Here is a 26,624-nt window from a genome sequence, read left to right on the forward strand (position 1 = left end):
TAATGACGTCAGTAAAACAGTTTTTTGACTAACCTCCGCCCACAGAAATACAAAAACAGGGGGGCGTGGTCTTGTTGCACTCCGACGGAGAAGGAGGAAGAACTGCGTTTGTGTTTGTCGCCATGTTGTCGAAACGCTGTTATTTTCATCTCGGAGTCCAATAATCTTTGTTTGGCCTTCCCAGGGACGCTGTACTTGGAGATTAATGGTTACAAATTTATGTTTAACTCGGTTTCCGAAAATTATAATCCACATGTAAAACAAAAATTTTGCTGAGGACAGCTTGCTGAGGACTGCTTCCTCAATCTCAATCAGTTTAATGCCGGATTCGCACAAAGATTTTTCCTGAAAGATGGTGCAGTTCCCTCTTTGTCTGAAGAAGGCGTTGTTTATGGACCACAACCAGTAAGTGTATTTTATTATTTAAGTTGGTGCGTTTAACAGTTTCTGTAACTTATTACACAAAGGGCAACGCTGTTTAGCTTTGTTAACTAGATTTTAGGGCTGTGCAAAAAAATCGAATGCGATTTTCATGCGCATCTTGTCAGTAAAAACGCTCCTGTGATTATAAGTACATCTCCAGCACATGCTTCTTCCCACTTGCTTCTCAAAACTACTCCAAAACTAGCCCAATCGCGTTTCCAGGAGGGCCACGTGCGCTAAGCTGCTGTCAAATCACAACACAGGAACAGCTGGCCCAATCAGAACTCGTTACGTATTTCTGAAGGAGGGACTTTATAGAACATGAAAGTCATCAGCCCGTTTTTAAGACAGTGAAAACAGCGGTATACAGATAGGTGAATAGTGTGAAAAATACTTTGTTTTTTTACACGCGAAACATGAACACGTTATATTGCACACTGTAAACCCAATCAAAGCTTCAAAAAAGCACGAAAAATGGGACCTTTAACTGACACAACCAATAAAAACTTCATAATCAGCTTTTGGGCGGAGTTTGCACTGAAGTGGATTGGGGGAAATATAGTGCATGCTCAAGTCTCTCAATGTGAGGAAGCCACGCCCTATTTTGGAAGTTCCCGCCCCTATTTGGAGATCTCCATCCAGGCTGCAGTTATACCCTTCTCGCGCCCAGGGGTGCTTCAATAAAATATTAACCCCCCCCCCTGGTAAAAAGGCGGGAGCTACTTGCAGAAGCCACGCCCACCTAGCGCGACAGGGGGGAACATGGGGAGTCTATGGGAGTGACTCACTTTTGCAGCCAGCCCGAAGCGGCCAGTCGATGAATTGCAGTTGGTTGGCACTCGATAAATATACATATAAACCGCTGTGCTGTGCTGCTCATAGTTATCATGCAAAAAAAAAAAAAAAAAACACGCCCAAAACAGGTTGCCTTATGGCGCGATCACACTGCACTTTTCGTTCCATTGACTTCCATTCATACGCATGCGAATGCGTCAGACCGGAAACGCAAGCTCATGAGAAAAATTTCGCATTTCGCTGCGTTCCAACATAGACAGTAAAAGAAATGGACACAGCGACCCCGTTGGATTTAACAGAGAAAAATGAAGTCAATTAGAAGCACGCACTTCCTGGGGGTCGGGCGTACTGTGCAGACTCAAACTGAGCTTGATGATGTAGATGTCACGTGAACAACCTGTACGTCTTCTAATCGCTGTGCCAAGAGAAATCTGAATCACCGACCAAATCTTGCAGAGAAGGCGAGCGTGAACAGGAGCACATTTTGGTAAGTATTCTGATTAATTATCTCCCTTGACCTTATACCTCCACGCCCCCCCCGATAGCCTCATAGACCGTAAAAGATTGCCTGCGAGCTTCTCCTCCTGTCCATAGGGTAATTTCTCTACTGTGCGACAGAGAGTCACTGGTTATGACGCAATCGTTAGCCTATTTTTTACAAAAACTGCTTCTATGGGGCCATAACGTAAGATACAAGGTAATGGAGCCTTTTATACATTTTCGTGTTTCTTTAGAAATAATTAAAGGACAAATCGAGTCTTTAAACGCCTCAGATGTAAAGTTATTCGTTATGCCAAAATGAATGGGAGCCAATGGAATGCTAAAAGCAGGTGGGGGTCCGCTAGCCAATGGCGGCGTCCAGGGGTGCTTCAAAAAATATGAAACCCTGCCCCCTGCGTTCCAAAGTTAAAGTTTGGTGAACTCTGACCTGCGAATTCGCATCACGTGAAGATGTGGGACCAGTAGAAAATCGATAAGTCACTGCGTGATCTCTCTGTACAGAAATTCAAAAATGAAGGAAGCGCTAGCTATATAACTTAAGCTGTAGTGCAGGGTCCTATTTTGTATAATACATATTTAAAAGATTATAAAAATTAAATATAAAAAAAGCTGCATGGTTCGCAGTGTCAGTGGAAACAGAGTGGTACATTTGAATAAGGACGTTTTATAATTTTTATTGCTTAGGGTGTATATATTTATATAAAGAGAGATACAGAGTACAATATAATAAGACGCTTTCGACGCCGTCGCAAAAGACACAGTACAAGCACATATTAATCCATGTTGTGATAATTGAGGAGAGACCGTATTATCTTGCTCCCGCCCATATTCGCAGCGGCGTCTGAAATAATTTCGCAGTCTAGTGTGACCGCCCCTTTAGGATGAGTCTCCAAAACTAGGTTGTCCTGATCACTTCACAGTTGCTGAGTGAAAGGAGAGTTTTATAATGACAGGACACGCATTTATACAACACTTTATTCAAAAGGAAGAGCCGCTTGTTCCGTGCGTCATTACAGACACTGACTCAGAAAGCACTAGTTTATTAATAAATAATTAAAATGTTTTTTTTTTTCATGACACGTTCATATTCACTTTGCCGGTGCTTTGAGGCAATTGCTTTATGCTCGAGCTTGTGGTCGGAAAAGGCTAGACCTATATCGACCATGACCCTCACAAAAATCCTAAAAGAATATTACAGCCACAGTTTTAAAAGGAATTGTTTATTTATTTGGTATGCAATATTGACGTTTATAAATAACAGTTTTGGCACACCTGACTGAGTGGCATATTAAAATAGGGTTTTAATTCTGACATGCCTTGGACATGCTGCCATGTTCACTTGGATTATTTTTCTTATGATTGCAAAAACTTAAATAGTTGTTTTTGATCATAATAGTAGAACTTTATTCATCTAGGTAGGCTAGTTTTGTATATTAGGCAGCTTGAAATGTGGAACTGAAATAAACCGTCAAATTGAAAACAAAATATAAAACTTTATGCAAATATGCATGAATGACCACTTTGGCATCACTCAAATCACTGTATTTTAATTAACTTTTAGTAAGACTACTTAAATCAGTGTGTTGACTTTACTAGCTTCACTGTATATACTGTAGAAGCCTAAGTATCACAAATGCCTGTGGAAAGCGCAATAAAATGTGTGTTTACAAATAATGAAAACATAAATTTTCCTAGTCCCTTTTACTAAATAGTTGTGTGAATTATATTTGAATGTGATATTCTAATATAAAAAGGCTATTTCATTTATTAAAAGATCAGACGTGACAAAACGCATTCTTAATGGCCACATCACATGAGGAAACGCTTGGTTGATATTGGTGAATTATGACTGCTTGCTCTACCGGTTGCAACTAAAATGTCTTAATGATTGTGTTAATGTATTTTGTACACATTAGACCTTCAATAAAATGTAGTGATGCAGTCTGTAGTCTATTAAGCTGCAGGTCTGTGTCATCTTGTGTTAACTAAAAGGTATTAAGCACCATTTAATTTTATGAGGCACCCATCATACATCCCACATAGTTTTAGTAAATTTGAATAGTAGGAAATCTGGAAATTCTTTAAAAGGACAGGTCTACAGTATATTGCGTTTTTGTATCAGCTATCAGGGTTTAATTGGTCACCAGGCGCAAAAATGCTTTTTTAAATTGTTGGATCAAGGTTCATTAGAGCTGGTAAAAAGTTTTCTGAAACTTTCTTTACAGCGGACAAAAAAGATTTACAGTTGACCACTAGTTGGTGTGGACAATCCAGCATTTGTGAAGGTAGACTTGAGGAAGTGCTCTATAAAATGTTAAGTTTAAACATTAAGTTTTAATGTTCTTACGAGGATAAATTAACAGATGACCTGGGTGACAGCGACTAAGAGAAGTCAGAGGAGTTGTCAAAATCATGCCTGAGGTGTGGTTGTGAATCTAATATGTAAATACAACATCGTTCAGATTTCACTGTCACATTATTTGGAAATGAGATTCCTTTGAACTGGCAATGTCATCCTAATTGCAAAATATAGACAAAAATGTAAATGTTTGATTCTGTTAATCACAATTCTGTCAATCGTACTGTCAAAGTCAAAGTCAAAGTCACTTTATTTATATAGCGCTTTAAACAAAATACATTGCGTCAAAGCAACTGAACAACATTCATTAGGAAAACAGTGTCAATAATGAAAAAATGATAGTTAAAGGCAGTTCATCATTGAATTCAGTTATGTCATCTCCGTTCAATTAAATAGTGTCTGTGCATTTATTTGCAATCAAGTCAACGATATCGCTGTAGATGTGTCCCCAACTAAGCAAGCCAGAGGCGACAGCGGCAAGGAACCGAAACTCCATCGGTGACAAAATGGAGAAACAAAACCTTGGGAGAAACCAGGCTCAGTTGGGGGGCCAGTTCTCCTCTGACCAGACGAAACAAGTAGTTCAATTCCAGGCTGCAGCAAAGTCAGATTGTGCAGAAGAATCATCTGTTTCCTGTGGTCTTGTCCTGGTGCTCCTTTGAGACAAGGTCTTTACAGGGGATCTGTATCTGGGGCTCTAGTTGTCCTGGTCTCCGCTGTCTTTAAGGGATGTAGAGGTCCTTTCTAGGTGCTGATCCAGCATCTGGTCTGGATACGTACTGGATCCGGGTGACTGCAGTGACCCTCTGATCTGGATACAGACTGGATCTGGTGGCCACGGTGACCTCGGAACAAAAGAGAAACAGACAAATATTAGCGTAGATGCCATTCTTCTAATGATGTAGCAAGTACATAGGGTGTTATGGGAAGTGTTTCCGGTTCCGGTTTACCTAATTAATGCAGCCTAAAAATCCTTTAACGGATTTGGATAATAAAAGCATATTAGTATGTTATGTGTATTCCAGGTTAAAGAGATGGGTCTTTAATCTAGATTTAAACTGCAAGAGTGTGTCTGCCTCCCGAACAATGTTAGGTAGGTTATTCCAGAGTTTAGGCGGCAAATAGGAAAAGGATCTGCCGCCCGCAGTTGATTTTGATATTCTAGGTATTATCAAATTGCCTGAGTTTTGAGAACGTAGCGGACGTAGAGGATTATAATGTAAAAGGAGCTCATTCAAATACTGAGGTGCTAAACCATTCAGGGCTTTATAGGTAATAAGCAATATTTTAAAATCTATACGATGCTTTATAGGGAGCCAGTGCAGTGTTGACAGGACCGGGCTAATATGGTCATACTTCCTGGTTCTAGTAAGAACTCTTGCTGCTGCATTTTGGACTAGCTGTAGTTTGTTTACTAAGCGTGCAGAACAACCACCCAATAAAGCATTACAATAATCTAACCTTGAGGTCATAAAAGCATGGATTAACATTTCTGCATTTGACATTAAGAGCATAGACCGTAATTTAGATATATTTTTGAGATGGAAAAATGCAGTTTTACAAATGCTAGAAAACGTGGCTTTCTAAGGAAAGATTGCGATCAAATAGCACACCTAGGTTCCTAACTGATGATGAAGAATTGACAGAGCAACCATCAAGTCTTAGACAAGCAATATTTGTCTACTGTAGGACTTCATATGTGCAAAATCTTTAATTATGTATTCATTGTTCACCATAGCAAAGCATGCATACCCATCACAGCCACACGGAAACCTTTTTCAAAACAAACTCCAAAATAATCAAATACATTGCTTTGGGGATACTTGCTGCAGGCATGGCTAGGAGGGTTACTTTTCAAAATGTATTTCACTACAGATTACAAAATACAAGCTTTAAAATGTAATCAGTAACATATGTCGTTAGATTACTCAGGTTTAATAACTTAATCTAAATACTTTAGAGTACTTTGAAATACTTAAGCTTTGTAACACAAAGGAACATAACTTGTCTTGTTTTTATACTTTTCAACATCTACCAGCTATTTGTTTTATTTGCTTTTTATTTTTAAGAACATTAGTTTTCCACAGAATTTATATAAACAACAAAAAATGTTGTCATTTAAATCTTCCAATCAATATAAATTCAATTGGAATACAATTAATGGGATTCTGTGGTGTTTCATGCTGCATTCCAAGCTTCAAAAGGAATCCAGACACATCAAACACATAATAAAAGTAGCTAAAACAACTGGCACAGTTGTCCAAGTTATAGAATCAATTTGTTTAATGAATGGACCAAACTTTCGTGACATAGGAACCAATAAGGGCGCGGGCACCCGTGCATGTTACATCCCACCAAATTGGGCATGGCTTATGTCTATGTAAGCTGAGTCCAGATAGGTTACTCTTCGGTTTTAGTGATGGGAAGTTCGATTCTTTTCCACGAACCAGTTCTTTCGGATGGCTCGATTCAATAAACCGGTTGGAAAAAAAACGGTTCACCGGTTCTTTTAAGCTCAACGTAATGACGTCATTGGCGATGACGTAATGGAGTCAAGTCTATCAAACATTCAAATATATGAAGTCAGTAATCATAACTTTAGTCAGTTTAAAACCTCATAATCATGAAAAGTTTACAATTAAGTTTTGCAACAACGCACATGAATACAGTAACAGCAATAATGTGCATACTAGGATTTAAGTCTTGAAGATATAAAGTAAATAAATTAGGTGTCATCAGCGCAGAAACCATGATCCACTTACTGTACATAATCCATTGTGATGTATTTGTTATTAAATGAATTTACGTTTTTCATTCAAGCCCTTGGTTTACCCGCGCTCATAACATTAGCACAGAATCAGTTCAGAATCAATCACTAAAAGAATCAGTTCGGTTCAGACACGCTGTGAGTCAGTCGGCTTCCGCTGAATCACGCATGCGCAGTATCATCAGCTCCTCGGTTCTCGAATCGGACTGTTTGAGTAAATTAATTACTCCAGGATATTGGTTTGTTTGAACTCAGAGGGAGTGTCAGCCAGATTAAAAAAGTTAACAGCTTAAGTCATTTGTGGATTAATGCGTATTGGAGACGCGAACCATTTAAAACGATTCAGTTCGATTTGGTGAACTGTTTCAAAAAGATCCGGTTACATTAAATTATTCGTTTGCGAACTGGATATCACAAACTGCTGTGTTTTGAACTCTCTAACAACAGACACAGAAGAGAAGACAATGCTGAATAAAGTTGTAGTTTTTGCTATTTTTGGACCAAAATGTATTTTCGATGCTTCAAAAAATTCTAACCCTCTGATGTCACATGGACTACTTTGATGATGTTTTTCTTACCTTTCTGGACAGTAGACCGTACACACAGCTTCAATGGAGGGACTGAAAGCTCTCGGACTAAATCTAAAATATCTTAAACTGTGTTAATTTCGAAGATAAACGGAGGTCTCACTGGTTTGAAACGACATGAGGGTGAGTTATTAATGACATAATTTAGATTTTTGGGTGAACTATCACTTTAAGCCATTCGTGGACAAAACGCCCATTTATATTAATTTAATTACTTAAAGGAGCTGTATGTAAGAAATCTATTTCAATTATTCATAAAATGGTCCTGATGTGTCACTAGACATTAAGAAATCATGTTCATTTCAAATACTTATATCACTGACAACAATAGTCCGGCCAGGATATTGCCATTTAAAAAGTGGACTTGCAGCCCTCAACTGATGTTGTTGTTGTCATTTTGTGTTTTGGCCAGACGCGCCTCCCTCCACCTATCTACCAATCACGAAGTCGGTAGCTTTGCTGTAACCTACCATAACTCCAGTCGGATAAAAATGTCTAATGTTACTAAATCAAAAAGACCTTGTTATAATTCCGAAATTCGTCGTGACAAAGTCTGAAATAAAACCAGAATTTGTATTGGAGATGCTTTTGAACGATGGAGACAGCTGAAAATGGAGAAGAATTTGAACACAGATGCCAACGTTGCTAATTTTCTCCTGGACAGGTAAGATTCATCTATGCTTGGCTAACTTGTACTTGATGTCAATGGACAATTCATATATTCATGACAGTCGAACAAAGTTATGCATGTTTGTGCAAAGTAAAATAACGTTAGCTCACATGGACGTATGCTAACATCAGCCATGCATTACAGGAGCCCGTTTCTCTGTCATTATGCTGAGACGCTGAGGAAAACAACATCAGCATGCCCATTATGGCAATTTGAAACGTAATTGAGACAGTAGCCTAATGTTACCTCAGTAAAAATTGTTTGATTTGAAGCTACTTTTAAATGCAAAAAAGACGAAGGCAATGGTTTTTGCCCCTGTAGAATAGTTCTTGCTATTAAGACACTCCAAGATGAAGCTATTGAACTTGTTGATACTTACAAGTATTTGGGTGTCTGGCTTGATAAAGGTTTTACCTTTAAAAAACACATTGAAGCTCTAGCTATGAAACTTAAGTTCACTCTGGCATTCTTATATAGATTAAAATCTTGCTTTTTTAGGACTATAAGAAAAAGACTGGTTGCAGGATTATTCCTGTCTCAGATAGATTATGGGGATATCATCTATCAATTTGCTTGTCCATCTACTCTGTCAATACTAGACCCTCTTTATCATGCGGCTCTCAGGTTCATTACAAATGCTGGCTATCAGACACATCATTGCATCTTATACAATATGGTAAATTGGCCGTCACTTAAATCGCACAGGATGCGACATTGGTACATTTTTATTTATAAAGCGATTTTAGGTATCTTGCCGTCTTATATTTGTTTAAAATTTGTTCGTATCCAAAGTACATATCGATTAAGATCTAGCGATGTACTACTTTTTAATGTACCAAAAATCAGGACTGAAGCAGGAAAGAGGGGTCTGTCATTCTATGGTCCTTCGTCCTGGAATGAACTACAGTCTAGACTAAAGATTGGTGCGCTAATTTCATTACCTGCTTTTAAAAAAAGAATATTGGATATGCGGACGGACATGTGTAATTGCTTTAATTAATGGTGGGTGGATATTGACTTCTAGCCACTATTTTCGTTTGTTTATATATTTTAAACTCACTGCATCTTCACATGCAAATATTTTGTAAATTTTGTGCAAATATGCATTGTATTTTATATTGTAATTTATTGTCTTGTAACCTATGATTGCACGTGCTATACAGGACTCCCTTGTAAAAGAGACTGTGTCTCAATGGGACTTTTTCTGTTTAAATAAAGGTTATACCTCAGTAAAAATGATTCGTCATTTGTTCTTCACGTATATTGTGGACTAAGTTACACATGCTGCAAGTTGACCTGTATGACCATTGCTAATGTAATTTAGTTACTCTAACAATATTTTCTGATGGAACTGAAAACAACCCTGTGATAGCCATTGGTGATATTGAATTTGTCCCGCATTACAATTGCTTTGGCAAATGTTTTGGTTATTTGTTAGCCTACTAATGACAAAAACTTTAGTACTCGTAAGTCAATTTTTTTTTCGTATTGAAAATAAGGAATTTTTATTTTGTTGTTTATATGTTTTTTTGTTTTGTTTTACTATTATCTTTTTTTCTCAGATTTTTTAAATTGTAATTGTATTTATATGTTAAAAAAAAGAAATCAAATCAAAAACGCTTATCTCTTCAGCTATTATGGCCCCAGCACCTCAACACCCAGTAAGAGAAACTTGAAGCACCACCTGACTGCACCATCACTTTCCAGTATTGTATGTGCATCATCTGAAACACTTTCAAATCGGTCAGTAGTCAGTACCACTTTTATTTCTTTTTTTTTTTATATTTTCATTGCATATTTTGAAACAATTTGGGTCTAAAACAGCTACACCATTTACAGAGAGGACCTGTCGCCTATTGAGGAAAAACTGGAAGATGATGAGCGCACCAAGGATGCCTCTGAGGTTCTGGAGGAAAGGTAGATAAAGCCTCTAAAGCTTCCTAATATGCCAAATGATAAGAAATGTTATAGAAAATGTACTTTAAAAAAAAAACAATCCATTGTGACCGCTGTATTGTTTTTGTTTTTAGTCTACAGGAGTATGTCCCTCGTATTTCTATTCGGTATGTTAACATTGGATCCTCTAAGATTATTCACAATACATTCTCGAACATTGATTCTATGAAATATGTAAACATAAAAATAAAAGTTTTTTTTATATTTTCTGGTCCCTGTAGTATCTCAAAGATAACCCCGTCTCTGTATTTGCCATTTTTATTTTATTCATCTGATTTGATATCTATCTGTAATTGATATATACAGTATATATCTTTCATGTCTTTAGGTTGGGTGGAGCATTGCAGGCACCACCATGCATTGACAATCTGCCTGTGATAGATGCCAGTGAGACAGTACATGACATACCGGATGTAGAGCCTCCATCAGTCACCTTACCTACACTTCAACAACCTGGCTTTCCTGATACACTGGAGGTCATGACTGAAGATGACCAAATCGGGAAACGGGCCTCCATCACTTATGAGGACTGTTTGAGGCAGCTTGCAACATTACTTGTGCTTCCGATCCAAAAGTGCCCATACAAATGTGACGTCAGCAAAGTGGAGTGTCAGTGTCACCCTCCATTTGAAGCTTCCATTACGCGCAGGGGTACTGCAAGCATCATGGAATGGGTAGGTGTTGTAATCATACTACATTGCAAATAAGTGTAGATTGGTGTTGGAGGCAATGTCAATACGTTGACAGTGGTTTTGTGAAACTAAATCAAGCTTCCTGAGTTGTAGTTCCACTTAGTGTTAAGCAATTCTATGTTTGTATTTGATAATGCTAAATAGCCTAAGTTGTATCCCATTTATTGTCAGACCTGCCTTGTTGGCCACACTGTATGGAGATGGAGCTCACAGCCCACTTTGAGGTACGGGATGCAACAGGGGACTTTATGTTGGCAAGCAACATACTACTCTCCGGAAGCAACTACGCCAAAGTCTCACTTCTGTTCCAGTTTATGAACATGGGGATGGTGGACCGTAGTTCATTTTTCACAATTAGGGGCACATACGGTGTAGACACTGTGAAGGAGTTTTGGGAGGAGAGATAAATCGCCTAAAAGACAGAGATGTGGTATTAGTAGGTAATGTACATTTTTTATTCATTTAGGCTACAGTATGTTAAAATGTCAATTTTATGTTCTGTGAAAATCATTGATTCTTGTTTACAAATTGAATAGCGGATGGAAGAATGGACAGTCCTGGACATTGCGCCCAGTACTGTACATACACTGCCATGGAGAACGAATCCAGGGAAATCATCTCTGTCATCACTGTGGACAAAAGGGAGACTGGGCGAAATTCTGTGATCATGGAGAGAGAGGCATTTGTGCGGACAGTCGACACTCTTTTGAATGAAGTGAAACTAGTAGAGGTCTGCACTGATGCCCATGTCCAGATCTCCACACTAATGAGTAAGTTGCCACTGAAATTTTGCGTTACTTGCAGAATTACACCAACTTTTTTGGAGGGGTGGGGGGACCATTACTGTACTAATTATACATATTATTTTTTCAAATAAGACAAAGGAAAGTACAAAGACCTTGGGCTGCAGCACAGCTTGGATATGTGGCATGGGGCCAAGAATTTGGCAAAAAGGATCCATGCTGGAAGTTCAGCTATCAGTACTATGGCTTCATTTTCTGCATGGCAATCGCACTCAGTTACTAACATAACCTCGGTTCTCTCTAGAAGAGTGAACGAGTACTGTGTCTTAGCTAAGACGCTATGGGAAAAGTCTCGCTCGCTCATTGGCTATTCTGCGGCAACTGCACAGCCTATCGAGTGCAGGCTGATGCAACATCAGACCAATGAGGGCGCTTCGCGCCCTTCATGCCACTTCCAGCTGAAACGGGTGTGGCCCAACCTATAAAAGGAGCTAGAAAAGGCTGACTCACCTGATTTATTTCATCGCCGAAGCGAACCAGAGTGAATCGTACGCACGGCAGAGAACGCAGTATTCATTCGCTCTTCTAGAGAGAACCGAGGTTATGTTAGTAACCGAGTACGTTCTCTTACGAGAGCTCTCTCGTACTGCGTCTTAGCTAAGACGCTACGGGAACCTCCAGGTTATAGAACCTGATAAATGTAGACGGCGAGGCACGAAACGGCATGTTGAGGCACTTCGGCACATAACCGTGCCTAGGTTTGATAATGACCCTTGAGTCATTAGGCCCAAACTCCAAGCACGACTGGCTCACCGAGAGCGCGTGCAGATCCCCCACACGCTTCACTGAAGCGAGAGCCAACAAGAATACTGTCTTGAACGACAGATGCTGGAGGCTAATTGATTGGATAGGCTCAAAAGGGGGACCCTTCATGGCCTCCAAAACCGCCGCGAGGTCCCACATAGGGACTGACAGAGGTCTGGGAGGATTCAGCTTTCTAGCTCCTCTAAGGAAGCGGATGACCAAATTGTTCCTTCCTATTGACTGACCGAGCGCTGTTTCAGAAAACGCTGCAATGGCCGCCACATAAACTTTGAGCATGGAAGGGGGTCTGCCGTTATCCAACAGCTCCTGTAGGAAGGAGAGAACCTCCGTCACCTCACAACTAAGGGGTGAACATTCCTGAGCTGTGCACCAGCTGGAGAACACCGACCACTTCGTGTAGACGGAGCTCTAGCCTGAGTGATGGTATTTAGCACTCCCACTGCGAGATCAGCGGGTAACCGTTGAGCGCCCACACATGGAGGGACCACAACTCCGGTTGAGGGTGCCAAATCGAACCCCTGGCCTGCGAGAGGAGGTCCCTCCTCAACGGCACTGGCCACGGGGCAGTGTCTGCTAACCGCATCAAATCTGGGAACCATGGTTGGTTCTTCCAAAAAGGTGCTACAAGCAGTATTGAACATCTCGTTTCTCTCACCCGTTCTATCACCTGCGGAAGGAGGGAGACGGGAGGGAAAGCATAAAGCGGGCATAACGGCCATCTCCGTGACAGCGTGCTTTCGTTCTTGGAAAAGAACGCGGGGCAGTGAGCGTTTTCGTGGGACGCGAAGAGGTCCACCTCCGCCCTGCCAAATCTCTCCCACAACAGCCGGACTGTTTGCGGGTGTAGATACCATTCGCCCATGGGAACATTGTCTCTGGACAGCCTGTCTGGACCCAGATACTGTAGCCCAGGCACATGAACTGCCCTCAGCGAGCGCAAGTTGCGCTGAGCCCAAACCAGGAGGCTTTCCGCCAGCCTGTACAGGTTTCGGGACCCGAGACCGCCCTGGCGATTTATGTAGGACACCACAGACATGTTGTCCGAACGGACTAAGACGTGGCGGCCCTTGATTCGGGGACAAAAGCGCGTCAGCGCGTTCTCCACTGCCAGCATTTCCAGACAGTTGATATGATGGAGCTTTTCCCGTTCTGACCACAGGCCAAAGGACGGTCTGCCCTCGAGCAGCGCTCCCCATCCCGAAGTGGAGGCGTCCGTCGACACCATCTTCACATTCGAGGAAGTCCCCAGGCTTACACCTGATTGATACCAGCCGTTTGCTGTCCAGGGTTTCAGGGCTGTGATGCAGCCCTGATCGACCTTGAGACGCAGTCGGCCAGATACCCGCGCTTTCAGACAGAGCTGCAGGGGGCGCATGCGGAGCAGGCCCAGCTGCAGAACCAGAGATGCTGAGGCCATGAGACCCAGCATCTTCTGACAATGTTTGAGCGAAACGGTCGCGCTGCAGCGGAGAGAACTCGCTGTGCGCTGAATGCCCAACGCGTGCTATGGTGACAGCCGCGCCGTCATGGAACATGAGTTCAGAGCTATACCCAAAAACAGTATCGTCTGACTGGGGTTCAGCGAACTCTTCGTCCAATTGACACTGAGACCGAGCTTCTCGAGGTGATCGAGTAAAACGGCCCTGTGCTCCACGAGCTCCGCTCGTGATTGAGCCAGAATCAGCCAGTCGTCCAAATAGTTCAGCACTCGCATGCCTCTGAGTCTGAGAGGAGCGAGCGCTGCGTCCATGCACCTCGTAAGCGTACGAGGAGCCACGGACAAGCCGAACGGCAGGACTGTAAACTGGTATGCCTGGCCCTCGAAGGTGAATCTCAAATATCGCCTGTGACTTTAAGCTATCTGTATTTGAAAATACGCGTCCTTCAGATCTATTGACATGAACCAGTCTCCTCTGCGAATCTGCGTGAGGAGCTTCCTGGTCGTAAGCATTCTGAAACTGCATTTCACCAATGCCTTGTTCAGCTGTCTTAGATCCAGTATGGGCCTGAGACCCCCGTCTTTCTTGGGCACCAGAAAGTATCTGCTGTACAGCCCCCCCTCGCTTTGAGCTCGAGACACAGGCTCTACAGCTCCTTTGCTCAACAGTTTTGATATTTCGGCCCGAATTATGTGTGCTACTTCTGTTTTGACCGTAGTTTCGACGCGCGCTAAAAAGCGCGGAGGACGTCCAAAAAACTGTAGCGAGTAGCCTCTCTTTATAATGCCTAGCACCCAATCCGAAACCCCTGGAAGCGCTGACCATGCATCTGCATGAATGGCTAAGGGCTGGATGCGAAGCGCGCTCTGTTGACTGGGCAACGGCGGCGCTTGGGTGCGCTGCACCATGGGCGTTACGCCTGTGGCATTTGAAGCGGGGAGCGTGCTGATCACAGCGGGCAGATCGCTCCTCCTCGAACCCGTCCCGGTGCTTAACCGATTGGGGGAGGGCTGAGCGGGTCCCGTGGGACTCGTGATGTCTGCAAATAACTGTGGGCTGCAAGTGTGCACATTTACCACTTTCGTCTCGCTGTCTGCCTGGGCAGAGCGTACGTGCACGGGCTTCGTTTTTACAGAAACCACGCGCCGTGTGTGACATAGTGTATGTGGGCACTGAGGAGTGGGCACGTTTACTATGTGGCGCGCGCGACCGACCTGAGTCGATCTTATGTGCGCGAGCCCTGTGTGGAGGGCTGTGCTTATATGTGGAGATGGGCACTGAGGAGTGGGCATCGTCACTACATTTATAGCACCATCAGCCGTGGAACACCAGAAATAACACTCTTTTCGGGAAATATCTGGGTAGCCGTGATAACGGCTTTTGTGTGCAGGCAAGCGGGCACTCGTGCAGGCTTGCGCTTTGCAGAAGACGCTGAAACAGTCACAAATCTTGGAACTGCAACAGCGGCGCGCTTGGGTGAGAGCTCGGCCACAGCGGAACTCGTACACCGGCGCTTTCCTAGCAGTGCTAGGATGACTTCGGGGCTTGCGGCTTCACCGCAATCCTCTGCTGCGGCTCCCGTGGCGCGGGGCGATGGCTGGAAGAGCGAGAACGGGGTCCCGAGCTGCGTTGTTGACGCTGTTGCGATGACGCAGCTGGAGGCAGTGGGCATGACTGAGAGTTTTGTGGGGCCGGTCTAGCGTGGCTTGCTGCAGAACCGGAGCGCTTTGGCAGCGCGGAGGGAGAGATCCGAAGTACTCCTCAGATCCGCGAGGCAGATCGCTTCAGGTCCCATCTCATCCAGCTTGCGGAGGAGATCGCCCTGGAAGATCTGCAGCGTGGCCATGGTGTGCAGCGCAGACGCAGCCTGCCCAGCAGCAGAGAAGATCCGTGCGAGGCAGCGATGACGTCATGCGGCAGGCTTTCGATGGCAACTCCACTTTCGTCCGCCATCCAGCAGAGGGCGAGCAAAGGTGCGCTGCTATAGCCTTTTCCACCGGCGGAAGTGACTGGTAGCCTCTGTTTTTAGCATCGTCCAGTGCGGAGAATGCTGGCGAAACAGACAAACGGACTCTCGCCGAGAACGGAGCGTTCCAAGCTTTCGTCACTTCTTCGTGAAGCTCAGGAAGAAAGGGGGCGTGCTTCGAGCTGGGAGAAAGATGCTCGTCCGGGAGAAAGCTACCATCCAGCCGGGAACGAGAGGGAGGCGCTGGTGCAGACGGAGGACACTACGACCTGATGACCCCAGAAGGTACGGCCCACTTCCCCCTGTGCCGGCACCAACCATTGAGGAACTCCTGCACACCCAAGTCAGGAGAGGTCTTGGTAGGTTGAATGCCAATTTATTTATTTTGCACCTTGGGCTACATGCCAAACACCAATTCAGATGTCATGCATAACACTTCCAAGTTTGAAATAAACTAACTTCAGGTTTTATTTTGCTCTCCTCAGTGTCAACATTCCAGACTAAAGACCTGTGAAGCCCAGTTTCCAGAGCCTCACAACCCTGACCATGTTCATGGCCATGTAAACTTTTGTGTCACAAGCTGCTTATCAACAATTTCAGACTAAAAGTTTCAACAGTACAGAGCAGCTGAGTCTAGTTTTCTATTTATACTGTGTAACATTTATCATTATACCATTTTATATACTGTTTCTCTACATTGTAAAAAGCATAGTATTGTTATTCTAAATAAACTTTTTTTTATTGAAAAAATTAGGAAGGCTCTTTACAAACAAACAAACCAAAAAACAGAACAAATCAAAAAACAATTTGTAAAACCATATATACAACAATAAATAACTTGAATTTAACTGTTCACGTTAGAATGGTATCAAATGGTGGGTACAAAGCCAGTGTACTGTCCTTGGGGGTCAGGGTATCTGTCCCTTATTTTCCATATACAGCAGCTGGGAATAACACGACGGTTACCCAGACCCAGTGACCCATGCTGCCAAAAGATGTATTGACGATAAGCAGCATACCTAAATTGTCTGTTATCATCTCCTGGCTCTATAACTTCAGCTACCACCAACATATCATTTCTGTAATCTCTGTGAATACGCAAATAACCATCTCCCAGACAATACAGATCAAAATGTGCCAATTTGCTGATGCAGTAGTCAGGCCCCTGGCCACAGCATTTCCTTTCAGCGTCTGTGGCCATTTCCCTGCAGTTCCCACAGGTGCACCATGGAAGAGCAGCGTTAGGTGGGGTTGTGCTGTCCAATGGAGGAAGTGCATCAAAAACTAATCCAGGATTCCGGGAGAAGACCTGGGTTGCTAGTGCTCGTAGCCTCACTTCACTCATGCCCTGAATGAGTGCCTAAGTAAACAAACCATAATAGAAAATGTGTTATTTACATTTGATTAAAAATAACAAAGATGCTAACATTGATTCAAATGGTGACTACTTATCACAATCCAAAATTTTACTAGAGTCTATCAATTGTGTAGCATATTCTGGAAACAAACCTCTGTCTGGACCCTTCGGTCAATTTGGATCATCTGAACTCTGTTCTCTTCCTCTGCATCTCTGCCTCCTCTCCCTCTCCTTCCTCTGCTGCCAACTCCAGTACTTGGACCTGCATTATCTCCTCTTCCACCTCTCTGACCTCTTCCACTGCTCTGACCTCTTCCACCTCTCTGGCCTCTTCCACCTCTCTGGCCTCTGTCACCTGGTGCAGGGCTCACACTCTCTCCTTTTCCACCTGAAACATCTGCACTCTCTCTTCCAGCTCTCTGGCCTCTTCCACCTGGTTCATCTCCTCCCTCTAAATTCTCTCCTTCTCTCTGCTCTGTGTCTCCTGGACCAAGACCTGCACGCTCTACTCTTGTCCGTCTCGCATTTGCTCTTCTTTTCCTTTGTCTGCGCCTCCTCTCGCCTTCCCAGCTCTCATCAGCCTCACTTAGGACAGCGGGCACCTCATAACTGAGGTCTAAATCAGGCTGCAACAAGTGAGAGCAGTACAAGTGCTAACTCAAAATAAACATTCTCTACCTTTTAGGCTATGTACTATGTTAGTGATGGTTTGGAAGCACTAAAGTAGGTGCAATTCCAAGGAATTCTAATGTGCAATTCTAATGTCCATAACACTAATGAAAAGCACAGTGTAGCCTATGATGTGAAAAATTTGGGCCATTTGGAACGTTTTGTAGCCTACTTGTTTTTCATGCAAGTTCTACAGCCAAAAACAATAGAACGTCATGTAATCTTTCACATCACATTTTTTAGCGTTATGGACGTGTGCTGCAGGGTAAGTAAAAAAAATACAGCTGGCCACTTTCACTTATAGCATCAGCTAAATGAATAGCTGTATCTTTGATATTGGTTACACAGTGACAGGCTTGTGCTTGTACTTACATTAATGACAGATAAATACCGTTACAAGTTAGACTAACAGTTACCGTTCTGTCTGTCACGTACGAGCATACATCTTTACGATTATACTGTCACATACGAGCATACATCTTTACTATTATACTGTCACATACGAGCATAAATCTTTACGATTATACAGTCACATACGAACATACATCTTTACGATTATATTTAACTAATGACAATTAGTATTTTTTTTAAATACATAATTACTTATCAAAATATCTCTCATGAAGCATAAACATAATTAACAGAAAACTTACTGTGTAGGTCTGTTCGTCACCTGCCATTGGAAGCTCAATGAAGGAGCCTACGTTTCTGCTGAATCCTGCAGCTTATCTGGCAACCTCGAGTCAGGGGGGAGGGGGAGGGGATACACCGCTCTGCAGTATTTTTATAGTGATTGCAGTACCAGTTTAGGCCACAATCCTACATACAGCTCCTTTAAGTAAAATCAAATACATTACTATTTGCATTAAAGTATACTTAAGATATTACTTTAACTTATATCACTGGATTATAAAAAAAAATGTTCTCTTTCATTTTATTACTGTTTAATACTTGGTAAAATTACACCTCCGATGATGATGTGTTATTTAGAGGGTAATTGTAATGCAGACCCTGCTGAAAAAACCAGCTAAAACCAGCCTTAGCTGGTCAGTTTTGACCACTTTTTTAGCTGGTTTAAGCTGGTCTTAGCTGGTCTAAGCTGGTCAGGATGGCTGGTCTTAGCTGGTGAGGCTGGTCTTAGCTGGTTTAAGTTGGTCTTAGCTGGTTTAGCTGGTCTAAGCTGGTCAGGATGGCTGGCCTTAGCTGGTTTAAGCTGGTTTTAGCTGGTCAGGCTGGACTTAGCTGGTTTTAGATGGTCAGACTGGCTGGTCTTAGCTGGTTTTAGCTGGTCAATCTGGTATTAGCTGGTTAGACTGGCTGGTCATAGCTGGTTTAAGATGGTTTTAGCTGGTCAGGCTGGGAGACCACCCAGATAGCAAACTGACATAGAAACAACATAGAATCGACGTTTCTCTTGGCACTGACACAATGTTGATTTTCTGCTTGTTTAAAAAAAATCTCACATACTTAATAATAGATACATTAGTAATAATTTATTAAACACATATCACATTTAGTCAAAATGTCTTTATTTATACAAAATATACAGTTTCAATTATGTTTAGAGCAAACAAACTTTCTGTATACAAAGCCTCTATAAGACTAATATTGAAAATGCCTTTACACTCAAATACACACAAAGAGGTATAACGTAAATTATAGGCTAATATAAATCGTCTCAAGTTACAAATTAAAAGAATTTACTTAAGAATTAAACTTATGTTATTTTGTACCAAATATGCCAGTGTCCGACAGCTTATCAGAATTACTGGCCTGAGTCTGTATTTCCCCCACCCTCTCCCAAAAAGCTTATACTACTGTTCCAGCTATTAAAATAGTTCCGTTTTGTATGTAATGGCAAAGTGATTGTATATTTTATAGTTTTTATTATTATTATTATAATTAAGTTAAGAAAAACGTTTGTTAAATATAAAACAAAATTTAACTGAAACTTATATTAGAAAGTTTTAAATTACTGTATAAAAAAATAAAACGAATCAAAAACAAAACCTCTTTCATTATAATCATAATCATTCTGGCCCGAAGCCCGGTCCGAGGGACATAAAAAAGTCGGGGTGAAATGCAGGGCTCTAGACCAGCCTATAAATTTAACTTTTAAAAATGTTGTCATCCTAACAACAAACAGCTTTACTCATTCTTGTACACAGAGTCTTATACTGTCTATCAGCTATGACTATTTTAGTCTTTCAAAGGACAAAATGGGTGAAAAAACAGTAATAAAAATTAGACATAAAATGCAGGCTAGGAGCGAGGCCCTTTAGAGGAATAGATCGCACAGCGGTCGCACACTTGGCACAGCTCTTTCAAAGGTATACTGAGTGAGAGAGCGGCATGGCTTATCGGACAGAGCAACAGTAACTAAGGAGGGTGGGGTCAATCGTAGCAATTTAGGAAGTTATTCAGAACATTTGATCAGATTCACTCCTGTAATTGGGTAAATTTGGTGTTCACTGTTCTGGATTATACAGTGAGTGCATAATAGACGATAGTCAGCGAATATTCTTATCTTTTTTTTTCTTTTAAGCACATTTTATGAATTTCAAGCCACAAATATACGCACAGGAGCGTTTGAAAGTAGTCATTTTCAGCAGGTACCTAAATTAAATCGATACTACTTTGAATCACTATTTACTACTGTACACACATTTTCAAAAACTCTTTGGATTTACTTAAATCATGCAAATGATCTATTTTGGATTCAAAATGACAATTTTTACTTAAAGATGATAAGTTTGCATCCCTGAATATTCGGTTGTTTATGTCCCTTAGTTGAATTTGCATACAGTACATTTGTGGTATCTAAAATTATTGTAGCAAAAGTGAGCACCTGACAGTAGAATTTGTAGAGAATATTTCAATTATTTTATATATCATCAAGAAAATGTTTTAGGAGTTGCAATCTTGTATATTGTTTCCTTCTCTCTCTCTCTCTCTCTCTCACAAAAACAACAAAACAGTTACACCTTCTCAAAATATTTACTGTAGGAGTATAAATCCTATTCTACAAATTACAAATAAAAAACTTCACAGGCTGTTATACCAGATTTATACAGGGATATATGTCATTTTTATCCAGAATAATCTCTAATATTATATTTAATTTTTATTTTTATTTATTGTAATTTTATGACTACAAAGGCCATAATAACTATGACCATATCCTTCTAAAAAAAAAAGAAAAAAAAAGTTTGTAAAGAAATATCCATAAAAGTGACCTATTTATTTAGCCTAGAATATTGAATATGAAATAGTAGCACTCATTAAAAACTATTTTGCCACTGTACATATTTTGTCAAAACCATATTTCTACAGTGCAAAGTAATTTCAGAGTAATGTTGTGTCGACTGATTAATAATGACATGATCATGTCATTATTCTGTGTCAAATAAAATGGGTCAAGAACCACATGCTGTGTTTATCACTGGATAGAGTGCAAGAATGCATGTGTGGTCTCACATATCAGTTCTCATTCTTACAGTCGTGGTCAGAATCATTAGCACCCTTAGCAAATTTGATCAAAGAAGCCTGTAAACATAAATCTGTATTGTTTACATTTTTACATTTTATTTAAAAAAAAAAATAATAATAAATAAATAATAATCACAAAAATCAAACTTTTCAGTAAATAAAAAAATAATGAAACAGGTATGTGATCAGCTAGAGAAAAAAAAGCAGGAAAATATGACCACTCCCTGCGCCACGCCCTCTGCCACTTATGTATATATATATATATATATATATATATATATATATATATATATATATATATATATATATATATATATATATATATATATATATATATATATATATATATATATATATATATATATATACAGTGTTGGGGAGTAACTAGTTACATGTAACGGCGTTACGTAATTTAATTACAAAATTATTGTAACTGTAATTAGTTACAGTTACTACGAAAAAACGAGTAATTAAATTACAGTTACTTATGAAATTTTTAACGATTACAAAGGGGATTACATTTGAATATTTACACACATCCACATACAGATTTAACTGATTTCTTTCCCAAATTGCACTGACTATTCTGAGACATACCGCCCTAATAATTTCCGGGATGCGGAAATACAATCATTCATAAAAACGCAATGCCTAACGCGGACGGAATATGCCACATTTTGGATGACTAAATCAAAAGTAGGTCGGTACACTTGAATCAAAACATGACATGGACTAATGTCTGTGAATATTAAGCCCCAAAAATGCAATAGCCTATATGACTTGCACATTCTGCCTGTCTGTGGAAATCAGGCGCGGACTGGACACCGGGAGAACCGGGATAATTCCCGGTGGCCTGGCAGCCGATTTTGCCCCACTATTTAATATCATTATTGTATAATTGCCTGCCGAATGTACTACTAAAGCGATCATTTGCGAATCCGCCATTTGATAATTGAATCTCTGATAAGTCATGACTCGCGCGCTCTCCGAGCCTCCGCCAAACGGTTCAGTCTGGATCAGACTCAGAGTAATCAATGCGAGAGAGAGAGAATAGAGTGGAGTGTGGAAGCGCACAGCTGGAGCAGAGAAGCAGAACTACTGTTCAGGGTTTCAGGTCAGTTTCATCTGTAAAGATGCTTTTTTGTCTTTGTTTTTTTATTTATTTAATCAAGCAGCAGCACGTTGCTCATCAGTCATCACTCAAAATACTATATAAAGGCCATCATTATTATCAGTTGTAATGTTACAGTAGGTATTTAGCTGAAAAAAATGCGATTTTTTCATAGGTTTAGGGGGAGCTACGACAGACAACAACACAACCCTTACGAAAATTAACATTTTAATATTTAACTATAAATCCAGAGAAAATGGTTACTATTGTTTAACTGTGGTAACCAAAAATGTAAAATTATTTTACAAATGTATTTATTTAAAAATAAATACAAATCCATTTGCAAAAAAAAACAAAAACAAAACAAGGTTATTTTACTTTTATATAGGCTAATAAAAGCATGTTTAACTTTTGTAAGGGAAAAACATGACTCATGTACAGTATTAGGATTTTTCTATAAAGATATTGTATTGTAGAGTATTGAATTGTAAAGTATAGTTTTGTTCAATCTTGAGTATTAAAGTCACGAGAGAGATGGATAACAGGGCAAAATAAAGAGACTGAAGAGAAAAATGGAAGTGAAGGTGCAGTTCAGGAGAGAAATTTTAATTATTTTGCATGTCCCCAAATTAAAGATTTAAACCTTTTTTATGTCAGGTTCATACAAAAAATAGTTTTGTCCATGAATTTGTTTGTATGAGTTTGAATTTTCCAGTCTGAATTTTTTTCCCAGTCCGCCCCTCCTGTAAATTAATGGCAAAGACATGGTTTCATTTACTACACATAAGCCTACTGAAGCTCGCAGCGTTTTCAACCTCTGCTGCCTCAATATAGGAGTACACGAGCACATAAACATAATTTCTAGAACTGCTTTGTGTCACTTAATGTGCATTTTACTTATTTTGAGAAAACTATCATCATATCATATACAAAGAGACAGCAGTTGAAAAAACACCAATGTTTCAGGAGTTTATTACACAGAATACGTCACACTCTTATTAGATAACTGTATTTAAGTTGATGTATATGCTTTTATTTATTATTCTTTAATTTTCACAAATTTAGAAAAGTAATCAAAAAGTACTCAAAAGTAATTAGTTACATTACTTTAATAAAGTAATTGAAAAAGTTACACTACTATTACATTTTAAACAGGGTAACTTGTAATCTGTAACCTATTACATTTTCAAAGTAACCTTCCCAACACTGTATATATATTAGGGGTGTAACGGTTCACAAAATTCACGGTTCGGTTCGATACGATAAACTGGTGTTGCGGTTCGGTTCGGTACTTTTTAGATACAGCAAAAAGAAAAAATTGGCAGATAAATTTTCTTGATTTTTAAAAAATGTTTCATTTATTAAAACTAACAAAGTATGTTTTTTTTTTTACATTGAACAATGATGGAGCTATTCTTTACCCATCTTCTATAGTGTTTTCTTAGCAGCATACTGTATAAAACAAAAACAGCTCCTTATAAAAAAAAAAATGTTTTATTATTGTAGTAGTTATGAACAAATACAAAGATGTAACTTTTTATATGGAACTCTATAACTCTTTATATTGAGTGTGTTTTTACTCAATTGGTTCTCTATAGGGCTTATGTTTTTTGGAACAAAGCAGGAATTACGGTCTGTCTGAAATGGGCTCGTGAAGGAATATTGTAACGGGCTCAATTACATTAAGCATGTTCTTAAAACCTACGTTTTCCACTACAGAGTAATGGGCCTTTCACACAGGACGCGGTATACGCGACGCTTGCCGCTGGGTTCAGCGTTGCCCTTCAGATACAACGCGATTTGCGCTGCGCTATGGCGTAGGCGGAGTTTTAAAAACTTTTAGCGGGAGCTCTATCATAGTCTGTTGTTCCTTGAATGGAGATATGTCTCCATGACACAGCTTTCCTGACAATGTCCCTATACTACCTCAGACTTGTATCGTACAGCTCAGGAAATTCTGACACACACAGTACTGTACTAGCCGTTCATTCATTTTGATTTCCGTGCTTGTTTTGGATCCTATTGGTCGCGCTGGTAATCGTCACAGAGCGCAGCGGCAAAAGTTGAACTATTTTGAACTTTGACCGCGGCGTGCACGCAAGCACGCAAATAATGCGCACCGCTGCGCTTGCACTTTGGTCGACGCAGCAACAAAACGTCCTTGCGCGGAGCAAGCCATTGAGATGAATGAGTTTTATAGCGCAGCGCAGCGCCGCACATACCGCGTCCTGTGTGAAAGGCCCATAAGGCGCTCGCTCACTCAGTACGCGCTGAAGGCTCGTTGCAAAATGGCTAATGCGTTTAACAGACCAGAAATAGAAGATCCTCCAATAACCAACAGGTCTGGTATTTGGGTGCACTTTGGATTCCCTGTAAGCTATAATGGTGATGATAGAATGAATGGTAAATAGTAAGGTCTCATATCCGCGGCTATAACGTAAATGTAGCCTACCAATCGCCGTGGTGATGTCTTTTGCCCTGTTTGAATCCGTTGGAAATGTCTGTCTAAATGCTGCGGGGATAATTTGTTGCGTGTATGTTTCTCCTTTTTTTCGTCTTTTCCCAGATACTGAGACACTAAGGTGATGTTGGCGTAAATGAGTTGACATGTTTCAAGTATTCCCGCTGGTGTTTTTTTTTTTTTTGTATTCCCGCTGATGTACCCTAGATGCAACATATCGTTGTTTTTTTTATCCACCACTCTCTTGCCATCACCATTATAGCTTACAGGGAATCCAAAGTGCACCCAAACACCAGACATTGGTTGGTTATTGGAGGATCTTCTATTTCTGGTCTGTTAAACGCTTTGGCCATTTTGCAACGAGCCTTCAGCGTATTACTGAGTGAGCGAGCGCCTGACTGAGTAGCCTAACATAAACATAAGTTGGTGTTTTTTTCTTCTTCGGGGGTGTCAGGGCCTGTCGTTGCCTGTTACGTCGTTTGGGTTATTGGGCTACCTTGTTGAACGCATATCATTATATTTCACAATTTTTTATTTATTTTCCAAATATAATTAATTAGTCCAACGAACCGTTCGGTCCATAATGCGTACCGCGTACCGAACCGAAAGCCTCTTACCGAACGGTTCAATACGAATACGCGTATCGTTACACCCCTAATATATATTAGCACATTAAAATATATATCTTATACTGTAATAATACATACTGTTATCGTGTAAAATAAAAAAACAGCATTTCATAATCATGAAAATAATATAATATAGCAATAATAAAATATAAATGAATTATTATTATAGTACCTGCCAAAAGTTTGGAAACATTAACATAAATTATTAATGATTTTGAAATAAATCTCTTCTGCTCATCAAGGCTGCATTTATTTGATCAAAATATTGTAAAATATTACAACAAATAAAAATAAAAAAGTGGAAATGTGTTAAGATTTTCTATTTTATTATATTATAAAATGTAATGTTATTCCTGCGATTCAAAGCAGAGTTTTCTGCATCATTAAGCCAGTTTTCAGTGTCACATGGTCCTTTAGAAGCCATTACAATTTAATTTCATGCTCAAGAAATATTTCTGATAATTATCAATGTTAAAAACATTTCCCTTTCAATACTTCACTTGTACTGCGTCTAAGATGCTATATATATTGGCCACTTCGCCACAGGAATTCAGGTTACTTCGACTGAGTTGTGAAGCCTTTTAGCACGGCAAGGATCTCAGTGCTCCTTCCGTATTTCAGGGAACCGAGGTTACGTTAGTAACCGAGTACATTTTGCTGCTTCATATTTTGTGTGGATATGCTGATACATTGTAATTTTCAGAATTCTTCGATAAATAGAAAGTTCATTGAACAGCATTTATTTGCATGTATCAAATATATTTATTAAATTTGTTAAAGCATTTATTAAATATAAATCTTTTGAAACATTTTAAATGTCTTCACTCACTTTTCAGCACTTTAATGTATGATGAATGAAATTATTAATTTCTCTCTCTTTTTTAATCTTTCTACAGATTTTTGAGTGGTATCATTGTTTCCACAAAAAAGTTAACCAGCAAAAACTGTTTTTATTATTGCTAATAAATAGTTAATGCTTCTTGAGCAGCAAATCAGTATATTAGAATGATTTCTGAATGATCATGTGACACTGAAACTTCTCTCTGTAAACTTTGCTGTAAACAGATTTATAAACTATTCTAATGACGAATGTTGAATTCCCAAATGCAAATTAAAGTGACACTAGCACAGCATTTACAGTAAATCGAAACTGAAAACAGACATGAAGCGTGTCAGACTATAGTA

At 40.1% G+C, this 26,624-nt stretch overlaps 2 protein-coding genes and 1 long non-coding RNA gene across 4 annotated transcripts in view; 1 reads left to right on the top strand and 2 right to left on the bottom strand.

The window, feature by feature from the left end:
* LOC132101425 (galactose-specific lectin nattectin-like) overlaps window positions 1-26,624 on the bottom strand; it is a 116,013-nt gene that overhangs the window by 31,545 nt on the left and 57,844 nt on the right. The window lies entirely within an intron of this gene.
* On the top strand, window positions 10,312-11,724 carry LOC132101929 (uncharacterized). The gene is made up of 4 exons (XR_009423239.1): window positions 10,312-10,732; window positions 10,922-11,190; window positions 11,287-11,520; window positions 11,629-11,724. It is a non-coding gene; the product is annotated as an uncharacterized LOC132101929 (long non-coding RNA).
* Window positions 16,167-18,429, bottom strand: LOC132101137 (uncharacterized). The gene is made up of 3 exons (XM_059505852.1): window positions 18,403-18,429; window positions 17,233-17,733; window positions 16,167-17,083 (listed from the first exon to the last, which is right to left on the bottom strand). Exons 1-3 carry the CDS (start codon window positions 18,427-18,429, stop codon window positions 16,592-16,594), a joined length of 1,020 nt encoding a protein of 339 aa, XP_059361835.1. The 3' UTR covers window positions 16,167-16,591.

Source organism: Carassius carassius, chromosome 23 (assembly GCF_963082965.1).
Source record: "Carassius carassius chromosome 23, fCarCar2.1, whole genome shotgun sequence".
In the NCBI taxonomy this organism is placed as follows: Eukaryota; Metazoa; Chordata; class Actinopteri; order Cypriniformes; family Cyprinidae; genus Carassius; species Carassius carassius.

Bases quoted from the DNA above. Each gene is read 5' to 3' on its own strand.
- LOC132101137 (XM_059505852.1), bottom strand. From the start codon at position 18,429: ATGGCAGGTGACGAACAGACCTACACA. The intron at 17,734-18,402 runs GTAAGTTTTCTG...ATTTTGAGTTAG, and splicing joins GTGACGAACAGACCTACACA to CACTTGTACTGCTCTCACTT. The intron at 17,084-17,232 runs GTTTGTTTCCAG...TTGTTTACTTAG, and splicing joins ACCGAAGGGTCCAGACAGAG to GCACTCATTCAGGGCATGAG.